The sequence below is a fragment of the Amia ocellicauda genome, chromosome 20 (assembly GCF_036373705.1).
Source record: "Amia ocellicauda isolate fAmiCal2 chromosome 20, fAmiCal2.hap1, whole genome shotgun sequence".
NCBI lineage: Eukaryota > Metazoa > Chordata > Actinopteri > Amiiformes > Amiidae > Amia > Amia ocellicauda.
This window is the reverse complement of record NC_089869.1, coordinates 24,039,502-24,058,287: the sequence shown is the minus strand read 5'-3', so window position 1 is coordinate 24,058,287 and position 18,786 is coordinate 24,039,502. Positions and strand designations below refer to the sequence as shown.

Genomic DNA, 18,786 nt, shown 5'->3' with positions numbered 1-18,786 from the left:
CATTAGTATTGTTAGTCAGACATTAAATAACTACGCAGGTTAGTATTTATGTCAGGTAACTTCTCGTTATATATATATGAGTCTCATTCACGTTTAGGTGCCGAGAAAGATCCCATCATTACTTGTTAGCACAATTTCCCTTAACTGATTATTATTCAATGATTAAGGATAGGCAGGGCCACCTATAATCTAATGTCTATTAACTTGTGTCAATTTCAGACTAAACAGTTAAACAGGAATGAGAAGATATTTCTCGGTGTTGACAGATTTTATTTATAAAATTTTCAACAAAACAGTTTAATGCAACACACATTTATATTTAAGAAAACTAAATGATATTACACATTCTAGAGTTATGAATCACAGATTAACATTTCTAATTGATTTCTCAAATGTCATGAATCATGAACTCCAAACTGTTAAACTTATCTGAACTTCGTCGCAGAGAGGCCTCTCTGGCTTCGGGCTCAGATAACAGCACACGGCACGAGGTCCGTGTGGTTTGGAACAAAGGCCGTCCGGTTCGGCTTTGTCCAAGAACTTCCACTCAGTCGATGCACCTGGAAGTTGGGGTTTCGCGAATGAAGTGTCTTTTCCAAACAGATTTTCCACTGGTTTGAAGGCTCCAAGGTTGTGCACAAAATCTTCTTTGTAAGCCGGGTTTCCACCATAGTTACTTGAAGACAAAGTCTTTGAGGAAAGCAGGGCCCTGTTCGTTCCAAGGGTCAAGTTTCTTAAGACTCAAATAGCTATTTAAATGACTGACACTTTCGTATTCAGTCGACTTAGTCAATTGTCCAGCTGTAAAACTCCACTGATCAGGTGGGCACAGGCGGGCAGCGCAGTCTGTAAAGTTCTTTATTTAATAAAGTCCTTTAAAAGAATTCTTCGTACGGCTCAATCTCCTTCTCCCAGTTTAACTCTTCTGTTGCCGGCAAAGACTTGGTTGGTTTCTGGTTCTGGTTCGGGCAACAGAGCTACAGGTTGAGCTGTGGCAGCGAGTTACTGGTTCAGGTGAGAGAGAGAGAGAGAGAGAGAGAGACCGTGCGCTGTTCTTTATAGTCTGTCAGATCAATAGGTGATTGGTTCTTGAGTTTGTGAGATTGGATTTCGGTTTCAGCCCCCAGTGTCCTACTGGAGGGGGGCTTGATTTATGACTGATGTCAATCCATGCCATCTTTTGGAAATGCCGGTTGGCCCGGGTTCGTAGCTCTGTGTCTGGATTTCGGCTCTCGTCCACTTCAAAGAGTTTTTTATTACGTACAGGCCCTTTTCTCCAGACATTTCACAGCAGGATTCCAAACTATTTGGCCTCTTCTCGGTGCCATCCTCCCCAAAACTGTCACTTTGATGCAAACCAGTTCCAAGCTGATGAGTTAAGGAAATCTTATAACTTTGGGGGGGAGAGAGGTCTTCTTTAGATCAGTGCTTCAGCTCAGAGCTAAAATGCTGTTATCAAAATACACCCAACATAACGCTACAACTACTACTACTACTACTACTACTACTACTAACAATACTAATGATCCTGCAAGTAAACAGTATGTTCAGCCATCCTACACAAAATAAAAATAAAAGCCCTATTGACATAACTTGTTAAATCTGGAATTCTCCACTTCCTAGAAACTGTTCACCTGCCCAGAGAAAAAAGGTTTTATTTATTGTGGGAAATGAACCGTCTGAAGGAGAGAGAATCGTATTAGAGAGCCGAACTGTGACACGAACATGAGAGGATATTGGGTTAGTGATGCAGCTCAGATCCTCAGAGTTGGGAACAGGTGGACGGCTTTCTGAGCGATGACTCTTGCGTGATATTCGAGCATGAGGCGGCCATGTGAAATTTCACATTTGGATCCTGAATAGTTGATTTCATCCTCCGCTGTCTCCGAGGCACTGGGTTGTAAACCGTACACAGAGTAGGGTTATCAAACAAACAAAAAAACAGGCTTTACACATATGGAAAAATATGAAGATGGAGGCACACCACATCAATTTAAAATGTTATTTCCCACTTCATTTACATTTTGAAGGCAAGCATTCAGCCATTGTGTCAATGTGATTGATTTGTTAACACTGTCCTGATTTTTGTGTGACTTAGCAAAAGAAGGCAGGGAGATTGCTTCAGTTGTACAATAGTACACACACACACACACACACACACACACACAAACACAATCCTTAAAGCGTTTTTCTTTTGTTTGCTGGGTTAGCATGCAAGTGGACAGCCGCTTACACTTGGGTGTATATGACGTCCGCCCCCACAAGCCAGCTCGACTGTACGCTGTCCAATCCATTGGCCCGATCAGTTATATTGAGGCAAATTCTTTTGTCTTTCATAATGAAAGTGCTTTCACATCACTGCTGTTTGCTCCCGCCTGCTGCGCCCTTTGAGCATGCAAGATCAAAATAATTTCAAAGACAAAAGCAAAATGCGATTCAGTGGATTTACATGCGTGGCATGAATTCAAAGGGGGTGGAATTCTAAATAAGTAATTATGTTTTGAGCAGACTAATTCCTTAAACGACATTCTACCCCATTGTATAGTACCTTTGCTAACGCTGCATTAGCCGACATAAGGTTATATTAATAAAATACTTGGACTATAAAACTGAGTAAAAATTGCAATAAATTGAAAACTTGCTCTCCTGTATCTAACACACAGTGTCATAAAAATAAGATTGCTAAGCGGTGAACTGTAAATGCTTTCTTTTTGCGACTGTTGAAAGAAGGGACTTTTAATATTACATGAAACATTATTTTCACGACAGCCTCCGTGATCAGGAGAAAAAGAAGAACAGACAAGTGTCTTACATTAGCGATGCCGTCAGTCTCACGAGAGCAAACTATTTGCACAACTTCTGTTGATGCTGTGTTTCCTCCTAGGGTTTTAAAGCAATGTTTCTCGGTAGATGAATAATAAATCTTACTCACATGCATAGCTTTCCAGTAAGTGATCTCGTAAGTATACCGGTATTAGGACACTAACAGAGCTTTCCTCCAGTTTATAGAGAGGGAATGTACTGCAGCTGAGATCCAGCTCCAGACAAATGTGGCTCTCTTAAAATCTTTAGTTTGTAATAATTAATTTTGTGAAAGTTAGATGTAATTAGTTAAATCTCTAGTGGCTGGCTTCACAGGCCCTGATCAGCTGTAATCTTTTTAGATAAAGGAGGATTATTATTGGGACTTGGGTTTATATTTTAACATGGATGTTCACCTTTTCATGGAGCAACAGAAATACAGACATATACGTACATTGAACAAGATCTGATAACAACTTCAGCCCCATTCTTTATACACTCCACGAGGGGAAACCGTATAGGCTGTCATTGAAATCATGTATAAAGGTAAAGTCTATAGGCAACAAAATGCAAAAGAAAATAGAAAAAAACGATGATAACACAAAACAACAGATTTTAGGTACAGACGTCTGGGTGTTTGATTTCATTCCCTGACTTACTTGTGCTTTTTGGCCACGCCGTTTCTGAAAAATGTATACTTTGCCGGAATCTTAAATCAGTCTAATTTGAGAAACCCCCCGCTGTTGTCCTAATTCAAAAGCGCTGGGAGCAGTACATCTCAAAGCGACAGGACGTGGTTTAGCCAAACTGAAATGCTCGGTGACCTGTATCACAATTTCCCATATTTATTTTGTGCGGGCAGTTTGCTGTACACCCAGAACTAACTGTTATGTGCATTTCTGACTATACTTCTCCTATTGTTTAGAATCTGTACGGGAAGAAACGGGACGAAATGGCATTAACACCAGCTATCAAGCCTAGGAATTAGAAAATTGATATCTTTGTACAGTGAATAATTAGATCCCATTCCCATATATATCCCATATACATTAGATCCCATTCCTTTAGTTTATTTGTGTCTGCCTATTTTTACATGACCTAGAGACGTGGATCCATCCATTGCATCACATAACACGCTATCCCTTTCCCCCTGCTGAACTAGAAGTCAGTGTTCTCACAATTTTGCAAGCAGAGGCCTGGAGGGTACGGCGCAGGCGCACAGCGCAGACTAGACCCCGGCTTTCTATTTCTGACTCCCTCCTTCTGCTGTGACACCCAGTGGATAGTGAGGCCGGCCTCATCCAGATGTCAGCGCGGAAAACCAGGCTAAGATATGCAAGCTCGATTAGCTATTCCGCCCTTGTCTGCAGTATGTGGGTATTTATAGCAGCGCCAGCCCTGCCTTGCTGGGAAGATGGATGAAGACAAAAATTTTTCACCGGCAGTTGGGGAAATATAAATAACAATGGCTGGAGAAGTTTGTTTCCAGAGTTTAACCCACTTTTGTTTATCCCGGTGTGTGTCTGTGGGTTGATTGTCCTGTTGGTCGGGCTTGTTGGATTTGATTTGATAATGCATATGACTATGAAGACCATGCTGTTAGATAAATAACTGAAATTCCAGGAAATGTAAGCATTAAAACATACTTCTTCAATTATGAATTCAAACTGAGGAGAATTAAGAATCATATATACACAAATATCTGTGCACAGACAGGTGGTAAGGTGCAGGGACAAAAGCTTGCACCCTAGCACCTCAAATTTCCAATCTGAATTTGAAATGTATCTTGTGGAAAGATGTTGTTGAACTTATAGTTTACACCAAGCGCTCTGATGCATATAGTGCCCTGGGGTGTGAACATCTGTCCAACAAACTGCTGTCAGTAGAAACATCATAAATAAGGCCCTCTGGCTTAAAACAGAAAAACAACCCTGACCTGTGCAGAGCAAGGACCAAAACCAACTCCTGCCAAACTCGGATGTGAGTGTGTTCCCGCGTTTGCACAGAATATAGATGCTTGAGTAGCATCATATATATTTCATGCATCAAATCTTAATTTTGTTTAAAATGAACAAGAATAAGAAAGTCGCAGGGGCTTAGCATGATAACTCGCCGGCGCGCCTGACTTCTCCGTGCTTTAATTGTGTTTCTCATTAATATTTTCATTGTGAAAGCCACGGGAATATGTGCTCGGGAATATGTCATCTTACAGAGGCTTTTTAAATGTTTATCTGATTTTGTGCAGATTGAATTATGTATTCTTATAGATGTTACTGTTTCCATTTATAAGATACAGGGAACGGGTGGTTTATGGTTGCTTGGATGTATATTAGATAATGGAGCGTCAATAATTTGGATGGGAAGACTAACAGATGAAAGTCAACTGAGAAGGTCACTGAACGTTTTGATTTAAAAAATGAATAGTTTTGAACTCCAGAAATAAATACATGTTAGCAATCGAAACACGCACACACATATATCGTTCATGACCCAAACCTGGTTTTATTAGGTCTTCTAAAGTAAGTTAAGGTTGTTTGTTGCCAATAACTGTAGGGGTCTTGTTAGGAGCTGTGAATCTTTCAGGAGTCCAGACTGTTAGACAACTGAATTCAATATTATAAAGTTGATAAATCAACTTCTCACTGTTTGAGAAGCAGCTCTATTTTCTGTACATCCCTCTGGCAATTGCTCATTGCTTCGTGAGCCAAATGATATGGAAATGTTCAGTCTATAAAATTCGGTCCAGCTGGGATTATATTAAGATACGAAGCTATATAGAAAAGTCACTGGAAACAAAACAACAAAACCTCATCTTGAAATTGGTGCATTTTCTCCACTTACACTACTTCAAGTGGGAGAGGTTAAATAATCCATTAATGTAGTCTTTTACGATTGTTTTTTTTTTGGTACCGCAGCAAATGTTCAAAGCGCTGCCCCAGAGCAGATCAAGAAAGCAAGCTGTTACGGGAATAAGAACCCAAATATGTACCCAAGGAGCCGGCGTGGGCCTCGTTCCCTCTTAACACGTCCACGTTTGTTCTTGAACAATTTAACAATCATATGCTTGGGTTTTATTATAGTGTGTATTATATTGTGCCTTGAGCTTCGTATTTTTACACACGTGTACTGTGAAATCCCAGATGAGCGCGAGGTGAAACTCTGCCTGGAGCCAAATTGCTATATTCGGTTTGAAAATTGGCTGCAGTCTGTTCGGCTCACAGGAGGTCAAAGATGACGTTTTAAACAGTCTCCATTTCAGGTCATTACACACCCCTCAACACATTTGTCAGGAGGCTAACAGTACATTTGACACATTTTAAGTAACAATTAGTCGACAGCGTGTGCTGGATTTCCCTCTGGACTCATAAACAACAATTAAGGATGATTATCGACAAAGCTAGTCTCAGAGTTTATTTCATGATTGTTTAAAAACTGTTTTAACAACCGCATAGATTTTGTGTGTGTGTGTTACAGATTCCTCAGTTCTTTCCCATTATATATCTTATGTAATATCTATTTTGGGAATAACATGTCTTTGACCGAGATATTATATATTATATATATCTATCTTCACCATCACTATCAGCCCCTATTGATCCACTGAGGCATCCCCAAGATGATTCCTTTAGCTTCTATTTCTGCCGTTTCTCTTTTCCATGTCACGCCTGCAATGTTTATGATTTCATCTTCCACTCTTTTATGTTTTTATTCTTCTCTTGGGATCCATTTGATCGCTTCTTTGTTACTAATAAAGCAGACAAAGGCTCTGACGTTATGAATTACAAAAGTTAAGTATTTGTAGCGTGACATGTAAGACATTGTACATGTACTAACGGGATTCACAAATTCAACGGAAGAATAATTAAAGTACAGTAACCAACGCACACAATGAACCGCGATACAATGCAGGCATAACGAATTTTGTTTTGTCGCTCCCCAACTTGTCACGGCAGACATTTCCAATTGGCTTCCAGTCCGAGCTTTTGCACCGTGTCAACTCTAATAAGATTAGGACTGGGGCCCGAGGAAAACTCCTTTGACAAAATTACATTACACCTATAGCGCTAAGCTGCTTTCACAACAAGAATGCATCGCTCGAGTCAGAGACAGACAGACAGACAGACAGCAGAGCAGCAGAGCAGCACTTTCACCGGGAGCTGTTTCAGAGCCTTGACATCACAGCGGAAACTCATTGTCCTGTGCCGCCACCAGCGTTGCAATCCGAGCAGAAATTAATCTTCACGGATACAATAGTGATTGGGGTTTGAACTCCTCTACAGCAGGGCACTGATCTGCAGCAGCATTCTTCAGTGTTAGGATTATCAAATGTTTATCCTTCCCTTTCTTAAACTGGCACAATAAGTAATATGAGAGAAAACCAATATCGTTTACACGGCTAAGTATAAAAACAAAAACACCATACAGTAATACTGAGCAAAATTGCTTTTTTTATCAGGAAGAATAACATTGTTATACATAATATTTGGCTGGCTGGCTGGCAGATCATTTTCTGCATTTGGAGTTCATCCGTCTGAAGGATTAAGTTCATTATCTGGCTGTGTGCAGGACCCTGGAAGAGCTGACGGGGTTCCAGCACAAATCTTTGGCTCTGATAGGGAGAAATATTTCCCCTGTAAATATGAAATATTAGGCAGTCCTTTGGGAAATTAAAATATCTTCTGCTATTAAGCTGTGGGCCCAGTTACAGTCCCCTGTGAAAGATAGCTCCAAGCTTTTCTTTTTTAAGGAAAAGTCCTCAATAGGGTACCATTTCCAACTCCTTCGCAGCTACTCTCAGACCATGTAATACCCTTCTTAGCTAAGTAAGCAAACTAAAACATTCAAACATTGCTATTTTGTTAACATACACTTTGTTATGAAATTTCATCTGCTTATCACCTCCTTCACAGAGAAGGAGTTTGAAATAGAACTGAAACGTGGGAAATCATTCCATTCGTTTTGTGATCAACCTCCCAGCTGATGCTGCGGTTTCTCTTCAGCTGTATTAAAAAAAAAAAGCAGTGATGTGGAGCCTCTGTCCCGCCCGGCTCGTCCTGACTAAGCGAAACGAGGAGTGAATCAGTCGGACTGGGATGGGATGTAGGTGGTGGAAGTGTATGACATGGGGATTATGCATCTATTCATGTGTTTGTCTTCCGGGGGACACAGTCCCTCTTTCAAGCAACGGCCATGCAAATATCACACTGAACGCAATGACTGGCAGCGCTGGCTAATAGCAGATATTCACTGGGTAGAAATTGGCGGTAATTAAGCAGGCAAATGCTGTTAAAATGATAGAATGCAAGCATACATAATTCACATCAAAACCAGACTACAACTACCACAGAAACAGAAACATACATAGTGTCATATTTACTTAAAGCTCATGTGTACTGGTGGTGGGAGAGCATTGTACATTAAGTGCCACCCTTTCCGTGCCCACCAGTTCAAGTGAGACACTTCTCACCTTTTAAACGGCTCAAAGCTGGTGTTCATCTTTCAACCAGGATTGTATTGTGGGCCACAAAATAAAAAGCAGCTTATACTGACACGATAACCAAGCGATCGGCATTTGATAGCTAATAATGTTTAATTCTCTCATATCATAAGTATTGGGGGGAATATATGTATTAAGATTATACGGAGACATCTTTTCTCATGGTATTGCTTCATGAATAAATTAGCAATAAAGGGATTCCTCACTCAGAAGACTTGGCACGTTGTGCATCAACATCAGAGCTCCATGGGAAACCAGATACAGTCGTCTTTCAAGTAAATATCCTGCAGTTGATACCATATGTAGATAATGTGAGCCAGTAAATAACACGGCAAGCTATGAAACCTGCAATTTTCTGCTTCACTGGCATCATAACTTACCTGATCTGAGATACTTTCACCGAAGATAAGCTATTGTATCTGCGTTGCCTGGGTATTTTCATGCAAGACTTCTTAAAGCCAACGACGGGATCAAATCCATATACCTGTGTTATCATAATCAAGGCACTTTTTCCTTGAATCTGAGATGCATGACAACAATGCACTATTTATGTTCCACGGGAAATCAATGGAGTGGTACACAACAAATCAGATCCACTGTGTTTGGTGTGGCTCCCTTCACAATGATTTGTTGCATTGCATTTGTACACACCCACAGCTCAACTCTGAACTGAATCAACGTTCAACTCTGCAATGATATAATTGTTTAATAACCACACAGTGATATTAAACTAAATGCTGTAGATTAAGGGTGTGGATACTTCATGTACAACTGTGTATATCTAGCATAAATGGCCAATACGTTTTTTCCTGCTGCTTACTTCAGCAGGCTTGGTCCCTCTGGGCAACACGTTCTTATTCTTTTATAAAACATTGGATGTGTTGAGGTGTTGAATTCACCTCATGTTAACAAAAGTGTGATAAATGAGCTCAAATATGTGGTTAACTACACAGTTTATCTAAATTCCGCCTACCCTATCTAAGTGTTTCTGTGCAGTCTCATTTAGTTTGACCATCTGTGGCAAATATTATGTGCTTGAAACAGGTCAACGGGAAGAGTTCTGTATCGAACCGTTAAAGGTTGGCGAATGGCGTGTTAAACAACGCTGTAAATCTCCCGGCCAATCGGGTGTGTTTTTTTTTTTTTTTTTTTTGTGGTCTGCAGAAAATCACAACTAAAATCCATTATGATATTGACTTCCTGGCACTGACATCCCACTAGGTTTTGCGGTCAGACATGGTATGTTTGAGAGCACTTGGTAGAATAAGCAAAGCATAGCTCTCATTATTGCTTTCTTCTGCAGAAATCAATTCAGAACGATCCCCTTGCCTTCGAAACACAAGTGAAGCGATGTGAAGGTGCACGGGCCCACAATATGGCGTTTGTTTTTAGGAAGCATCCATTATAACTGGGATTTAAAGCTTGTTTAGTGCTGTAAGCAGACTAACACATGCTGCCAATTTCTTACTTTACTGGTGGAAAGTTCACAGATGAAGGTGAACCTGGATAGATCTGAAAAAAGCCTGTTTAAATAATGTGGGTGGAATCTGGTATTGTAATTAAACAGATGTAGATTTGGGTGGGCTTGCTTTGAGACTAATGTGGGGTTAATTAAACCTCCTGCCATAGACCCTGGCCTGTTCCCAACGGGTCTTCAGCCAAGACTAGCATTTTCACTCCGCTTCCTACCAGGAGATCCACAGTGGCGCACTCTTCTGCACTGTTTAATGACAAATGTAATACTTCTGCATGTAATATTTCAACAGGGTGCGAACCATTGGGGAAATACACAACAGACCGCATTGTCCCTGCTGTAATCCATCAGTAACAGCTCAACAACTAAAGAGAGGGGATTAGCAGAGAGATTTCAGCTTTTCCTCTGACCCGCCGATTGATTTTGCGTTTCAAGCATTGTCAGCTCTTGTTAAGTGTTATTTAACAGGGCAACCTCAATCACATGAAGCACCCACTCATCCACACAGCGTGCATATTTTCGCCACGTCTGCTAATCGACCACATGAGTCCCAGTGAAAGCTAGAGATGAATCACCTGCCCAAGAGTCAGAGAGATGCTCGTGAAATACACACATCCTGAATTGTGCTTAATTTCGGTGAGATTGGATTTGGGGATTTTTGCCCCTGAAATCTGTCATTTCACTATCATATATATTACGATTCTCTTTCTGTACTGTATGTGGTTAATCTAGAGAATAGCCATCAACAAAATCCCTTTTCTTCTTCTTATACTATAGTCAATTTAGTGGAAGTGATGAGAAATTTTTGATAGCGCTCCGCAATGTATGATTTTTACTAAGTCATTTAATATCTGAAAAGCTTAAAGATGTCTCCTGCCGCTACACAAATGAACTCTGTTTTAATCAAAAGCTGAACCCATCGTCGCCACTGTGATTACTGCATTTCTGAGCAGACTTAAGGTTAATGAAACGGGAATAGAATATTTCAAAGTGTCTTTAAAGTCTTACGGTGGGAATAATTTTCTCGCACTTACTGGAATATAAATCAGCACGTCCTTGGCTGTCAGTATTTAATGGAAACAAATATTCTGCACGAGGGGTAATTTCACAAAAATATGTTTTCTTTTGGATCCCATGAGGAGTAGGAAGATAAACTAATTCCAACCACTGTTTGTATTTTAACAATAACAGTGCTTTGAGCCGGCACACTGATTGGAAGGGTTAATTGTCAAGTGTTTCAGTGCAGTCTGTTTTTAGATTCCTTCTAGGACACCAGGCGAAGGAATTTAACCTTGTCCAGTTGCGTGCCCTTGTAGGAAATTGCAAGGGTAGATTGCCCTGAAGACTGAACACATTTCTCAGTGACTAAAATACAGAAAACTACAATGTAATCGACATTAAGGACTGAAAAAGCAAATAATACATACATACTATGCATATATTATTCCTATATTGATCAAATTTTTGTTTAAAAGAGTGCAACCCTGGGATAGTGCCTGCGAACTGGTAATTGTGTTTATTCATTAATGATTGGCTGTTTCCAAAGATCTTATTGATTTCTCAAGACCTACTTTATTGTTTGGGTTTGGTTTATCTGATGAATAAGTGGCACAGAATGATTCATTATTGACTGAAGTCTCTTTATTTTTCAGCATATGAATGGATTTTACTGTTTGTATGTGACTGCTTTAATACTCTATGATCTGCAAAGCTGTTTTATTGAAGCTATCATTAAAGATGCAATTAAAAAATAAGAATAGTTAAATCTAAAGATCTAATAGTGATCTCTTTATTACATTTTTATTATTTTTAGTGTATCATCCCCCATTTGCCCCCATTGTAACTTTCCCAAACAAACCTTGAGTCAGATTCTGTTAAAACCTGCGATTGTAATTGAGACAGTTTAGTGTTAATTGAAAGTACACATTATGGCATTATTCCATATGCACAGATGAGCATAATTAAAACTATTTAAAGAGTAAAATTAAAACCCACACTAATATTGGAGCAGGAGACAAAACCAAGAGATGTATAAATAATTGTATTAGCTTTGTTCTCAATAATTATTTATTCAATAATTAAAACGAGATATGAGTTGTTGCTGAAACCTCTACTGCCCAATGTTGTCATTTATAACTTGCATTATTAGTTCACTGAGCTCTTCCCAATGGTATCGGCGGTACAATTTTGAGAAGAACAAATAATGGATGTGATGAGAAATATAGTTTTGAAGTTAACTCTCACGACTTCCTGGGTGGAATTGATGTGTTATGGCCTTTCCACGACTGCAGGGAGGATATTTGTTTTTGAATGCCACAGAGTTGTGAGTGATCCTTTGAATGTTGATGTTGACTAATAAGATATTTCTTTGTCTTAGAATGCACTGTATTGATCACACAAAAAAGGCTATGGATTTATTCCTGCACTGTGCTGGAGTCTGTACTTAGATGTTACCAAATTATACCTTTTGGAAACTAATTTAATTTACTTAAGCTGGACATTAAAGGGGAAAGTGAATAAATTAGTTTAGACTACTGGATATAATCCACATCCATCCCATGCATATATTTTGCCGTCTCAGTCTAAGAAAAGTCAGCCCTTTTTGCTAAACCGCTGGGTCATACATCATTGCTCAAAGAGGCTGTTGTTTTAAAAGGAATTAAAACAATTAAAACATTTGATTTGTATACTGCCCTTTCTTCAATTAAAGTTGTTTGATATAACTCATTTCGGACCCGTCATAAAAAGCCCCTCAATTGCCGGCAGCAGGCAGCAGGCATTGGACCAGATTACATTTAAACAATGTATTTTGAAAATACACGATTACATTGATATACATTTTTCTTCTTCTGAAAGAGCACTATATCCCCATTTGCCAGCATTCCTGTGGGCCACTCTGCATTATTTGTTTTCCCACCATCTTTACAGCAAAGTACAATATAATGGAAACGTAAAACAAAAATGTTTCGAAAAACATCTATTTGGAATGTTTTGCTGAATGCTCAGAAGACCCCCAGAAAGCTTCATGTAAGCTGTGCAACTGAAAATTGGTTTATCACGGAGGAACAATCAATCTCCGGGATCATTTAAGTTTAAATTATTATGCATTATTTATTAGGCTTAATGGGTCAATTGCATAGACGTGACAGCAGCACTGGAGATGATCCCGTGTTTAGTGTGCAGCTCCATACTAACTGCAAGTTCCTTGCGATCGACCCATTACTATTTGTATTGTTATTAATAATAATAATAATAATCGAATGTGTCCTGAACCTTCGAAGGTAAACATTCACCCTTCAGGACAGCCCTGCACCTGAGACATAACAGTATTCATTAAGCAAGTGTGATATCTTACATTTACATGCATTCGAGTTATGGTTACATCTGTGTAACAGTCTATAGACTATTGGGTCATCTATAAGATCTATCAAATGTATTGACACCCAGGCACTAATGAAAATCCTTTTTTCTTGCAGTGAACTTTGACCATTTTCAAATCCTTCGAGCCATTGGCAAGGGGAGCTTCGGCAAGGTAAAGCAACCACTACAGAGACTTCCATTTCATTCATCAATGCAGTTTCCATCTTCTGTATTACTGTATCACTTAAAATAACATCTCAATGCATGACGGAGAGGCTTGAGAGATCTATTCAGTCCTGAACTGCTTATGCAGAACAATACTGTCACACAGGCAGGAATGAAATATGTTAACATTGGACCCAAGGTAATTTTATAGCACTAATTAACTCATATATTCATTATATCAAACAAGGAAGCAGAAAGCGATTTATAAAGTAGGCCTTAAGTAATTACATTTTCTTTTCAATTAGTCACAACTGGTGTTGTTGCACCAGTTAATTAATTTGTAGCATTTTTATTTAAAGATTTTCATGTCTACTGGGGTCTAAGAAGCTTTTACTCAGACCCATAACGGCTCTGACGATTCCAGTTTTCCATTTAATTACACAACTTAAATGCAGTTTGTTTGGATATTAACACAGAGAGATGTTATGGTTTGTATTAATCTATCTTTATTTCATTGGGGAAACTGAAAATAAGTATTGGACCAAAAAAAAGCACACTGTGTGCTCAATACACATTTTTCAGAAGGGTTTCATCATTTAAAATATTCAGTGTTAATAATGAGAAATGCCACAGTAATAGTACTAATATTGTTTTTAAAAAAGGCTAAGAAAGTAAGTTAATGATCATTTAGATCATATTGTGGACAGAGGTGCATGCTCCACCGCTGAGGGAAATATTTTTTATTTTTATTATTGTTAATTGGCATACTGTACATCTGAGACCCACACAGTGTCTTATCTAGATTGTAAAGCCTGTGTTTTGCGTTTGAAATATAATGTTGCTAGCTACCTCACAGGTTTGCAACGGTTGGTTCATTGAAATATATTCGTTTTAGAAATAAGTGATTCTCTTAGCATCACACCAGAGCCGGCTGCAGAATATATTACCATCTAAATGTATGTTAATTTTAGTCATTACTGTTTCCCCCGGAGGTGTGGACTTTTTTATTTTCTATCACAAAGTTTCCTTCAAAGCTTGTCCAAACCGAATCCTGAAACTGACAAAGTCCGACCAGACATTGAGGAAAATAATTGTTGCTGCCTTATCCAGAAATCACATTCAGCGTTATTGCTAGTGTATAAAATCGTCTTGTCTGTTTGCTGTTCTGTTTTATTTGTACAGTCAGTTCAGCCCGACTGTGAGACTTCCCGGCTGTCTCTTATTACAATCCCAAGGGTCTCTTTAACTTCAAAGACACAAGATGTCTCGATTCCTGTCCCACTCACTTTTTACCTTGCGGTGAGTCAAGCAGACGTGGGAATTTCTCCTCCATGTATCCCGCTTTTGATTTGTGTTGTGGTCAAGAGTAAAAAATCAAGCAGTCCGAAAAAAGGCAATCGACAATAAATGTGTTCAGTAGAGTGGCGACACCAGCACAATTAAAACACCATGCCATCTTTCTTCACAGTGAAGTCTGTGCTGGCACCTTGTAGCTAATGAGGTGTTAGATTGCTAACAGCAAGGGTAGGGAAGGAAAGAAGGCTTGAGTGAAGATAGGGAAGGCTGTAAATGAGAAAAAAGATTAAAGCAGTTAAAAAACACAAAGAGCAGGCAGAACAGGAGATGGCACATCAGTAGAGATTGTGATCAACTGGACGGATTCTGGTTGTGTTGTTAATCTTGGACGCCCTACATTTCCACACCAGTTCTAGCCTTGCTCTCGCTGTCAAAGAGGAAAAGAAAATGTGATTTCAGGAACCGCAAACCATGAGGTATTCCTCAGGGGAATACTCACCTGCCTGTTTAAAAAATAGATGTGGCTGCGAAGACTAGGAAATTGCAGGAGCAGGTCGAAAATTTTTTGACTCAATTTCACCTGCGTTTTCCTAAGAGCCCAGCCAAGTCCGTCCGCCTTTATTTACAGAGTTAATTAAAAGTTGTAGTGCTGTGTGCTTTAGGGGGGGCCTTCAAGGATGAGATATTTAAGTGCTGCTCTCTCGAAGTAAAGACACTGCAGGGGCCCTCCTTAGCAATGCGATCGATGTACGTGCCAGTCTTCGCCTTCGAAAGTCTCTTCTCACTCTGCTAGATAAGACTGATGCTTCGTTACAAGTCCCTACCCCTTTCTTCGCTGGTTCACGCTGGCTGTGTGAGGTAAGGCCTCAGTGTGGGGTAGATGATTCTGCAGCACTGGAGTCTCGGTGGATGAGCGTCTTTGTTGCTTCCAGAGTTGATAGGCAAGCGATCGCACGAAGACTAGAATAATTGTCCACCTCTGGCATCCCTGCTTAATTAGTTGGAGAACAAGTGTGTCCACGTGCCTCATTAAAATCCACCGGGGGACACAGCGGGCAGTCCGGCCGCCTCGGCGCGATACGGAGATGTAGGATAACGCCGTCCTCTCACAGTGGAGAAATCACCGGCGTGGCAAGAGGTCATCCCTTCATGTCTTTATGCAATCAAGGGAGAGGGCACTGTAAGGCAATTAAATTGATGGAGTGGGTGTAATGAAACAGTTTATATTTGACATTAAAGATCAATTAACTTATAATTAGAGCTCGGTGGTAAAACAGAGCAGAAATTAGATCGCAACAGTCAACTCTTTAGGGGTCTGAGAGGCGGACTGCGTCTAAATTTAACCGCTGAGATTTTCATTCGGCTATAATGACTGGTTTGGAGAGGCAATTAGACGCGTTTGGTTATTAAAATTAGAGGGGCTACATGGCATTTCCTTTCGTTGCGTTTCCTGTTTGGTTTTTTGTCCTGAACATTTCAAGGAGTGTATCAAACTCACAAAACAACACCAATATAATAAAATTATACCTGCTTCAATGTGTCATATTGGGAAAGGTCATCATGACACTGGGTAAGAGGTATTTCTGTAGCCACGAAGTTGATATAGTAACTGCTTTCAAATCAGGTACAATCAGCAGGAAAATATTTCTAATCTGGACATGACCATGTTTCTACTGTTATAAGCAATAGTTTTTAAACCACAAATAAAATAAATGAAGTCCATTTAGCTGACTGAAACAAACACAAACGGAGTCCCTGGCTCTTGATTGTGTTGACTGTGTTACCGTGTCATGATACAGACATATCTATGCACAAGTGCCACATTCAAAGATTTAGCCTGCATTCATTTGTCATTTAACTCTATTCTCGTAAACAGAACACTATAAAAAAACAATATCAGTACTTAGAATAGGAATCTGCAATATAAAACAACATTTTGTAGGATGATTAAAACTGACTTTAGCTAAAGAAGAGGCTTGGTAATTCTCTGACACAGCTCCTGGGGAATCCTAATTGTACAACACCTTTCTCATTGTTCTTCTGGCCTCAGTAATTATACACCCTGAGGGGTATCTCTTTCTCCCGTTTCACTCGTATATGAATGCCCTTTTTTCTAGTAATCCCAATAAGACCAGGAGCTCTGATAGCAAGTCTTTAAAAGCAAAGTGAAAAGTGCGTCGGAATCAATGACACTTTGTTGTTTCTGTATTTCCGTGACCTCGCGCTGAAACTAGTATTTTCTGGGGAAAAGCAGCCGCTGCTTTATATCACCAGGGGAGGACTGTAAAGTACAGTCATATGATAATGAACATCACAGACTTCCACAAGCTTTCACCTGTAAGAATTTGCATAACATAGGAAGTACTTGACAGCCTTATTAAGGCTTTCAAACTTTATGAACGTACCGTGGATCAGGGGACTTTGTGAGACTGTCAGATGAGCTGAGTGTAGAATACAGACTGGGTCTCCAATCCAATAAGTATTTCCTGAACTGCTGCTCAGGGGCTCCCAGGATTCCCTCTGTTTGCACTTCATAATCAGAAGTGCTATACATATTCATCGAGGGTGACAGGGAATCGCTATCTCAGTCTACTGGCAGCTACTTTGCAGGCAGCCCAGGTGGCCTTGGATTCACTCTGGTGACCCGTTGACTTGGGACAGAGAAAAGGAATCTCCTCTTCGGCGTTTAATTGACAAGGTTGCGGCCGTGACCGAGTGCGGGCCCACGCATCGTGCGTGAGTTGTGGGCCTTGTTTGACAGGTGGCTGTCAGGGGGAAACTAACTGTCCGTCTCTGAGGAGAGGATTTAGTGTTACCAGTCCCCAGAGAGAGAGGAGGACAGGGAGGAAACACTTAGAGCTCCCTCCTTGGGTCATATGAAGGAGACGCCAATGAATAATGAATAAGTAATCTAACAAAATATTCTGTATATATGCATGCAAAATAACAAAATGGCACTCATCTGAAATGGATGGTTCCAGAGACGGTCTTGTGACATGTGCAGACAACGTTATTGTGCAACAAACGGAGAACATTAACGACTCTGTGTCATCTTTGTCAGAACCAAAATACAACCTCACACAATGCTGCCAGAACGAACTGTGCTAATGTTGGTTTGTGCAAAACATTATTATCCATTTCAAAAGGAAGTAAAACCGGATACGTTTCACCTGTGTTACTCCCATGAAAACACTGCTCTTGTAACAGCAACCTGTACCAATTGAAGACGAGTGTAAATAGCATCTAAGCAGAGGTGTATTTGGTCATAAAGATTGCAGGAAAAGCCAATAGTTCACAAACACAATGATATACAGAAATGCCTGAGGAAGAAAGAAGAAAAACTGAACTAAAAGAGAACTATATTTATAACTATATCAGAGGACAGTTGTTTCCTGGCCAGCACTTGCTGCTGATTTCAGCCGATTTCCATATCAAAGGAGACGGGAAACTGACAAAAGTGCCTCGAGTGCGTACCTAATCATAAAGATAAGTATAAAAAGAAACTTAGGGAATGATTGTTATTGACAGATTAAATGTGTGAACTTATCTCCAAGAGAAAACAAATCAGACCAGAAAATATTGTCTACAACCTACAGTAACATGTGAACGTTTGGAGAACGAACGGGAGACAGAAACAAAACTAAAATAAAAATAGAAAGACCAGGTTAATGACTGTAAACACTCATCCACACTAAACTTAAGTGACTTAAATCAGAAAGAAGAACAAGATTATTTTAAATGCATTTGTTGCCTCTCCACTTGCCTGTACCTATTCCTCCTGAAATACAGAATGCCTGTCAGGTGAGGGAAGAAAGATGATTGCATCCGGCATAAATTACTTTGGGAGGTGATGAGGGCTGAATGGGAAAATATAAACCGTAATACTCGTCTAAGGTGGGGTGCCAGAATGCATCTATTGTTATTTAAATATATGTATGATGAGGCCGGAGCCGGTTATGTGATAAATGTGAGTTTAAGACGGCTGTTGTCGTCGGCGGCTGCTGCTGAATTAATATTTTGCCGCATTTGTTCGCAAACAGGAAGTGTAGGAACATACAAGCCCGAAAGCAGCCCATCTGTCAGTGTAGTTGAACTATTCTGCCAGGATGTTAAACTGTTCACATATATTAACGTATATTAAGTCTGTGTTTGTTGTAGTCTGTTTTTTTTTTAACTTGCTCTGAATTCTGTT

General features: G+C 39.8%; 1 protein-coding gene across 2 annotated transcripts in view; it reads left to right on the top strand.

Moving 5' to 3' along the window:
- The window catches only part of stk32c (serine/threonine kinase 32C), a 58,914-nt gene that overhangs the window by 15,505 nt on the left and 24,623 nt on the right, over positions 1–18,786 (top strand). For both annotated transcript variants that reach the window (XM_066693950.1, XM_066693949.1), the window contains exon 2: positions 13,250–13,305. Coding sequence is in view for 1 of the 2 variants with exons in the window: in XM_066693949.1 (XP_066550046.1) it covers positions 13,250–13,305 (56 nt within the window). In the remaining variant the exon portion in view is untranslated. The remainder of the gene's footprint in view (positions 1–13,249; positions 13,306–18,786) is intronic.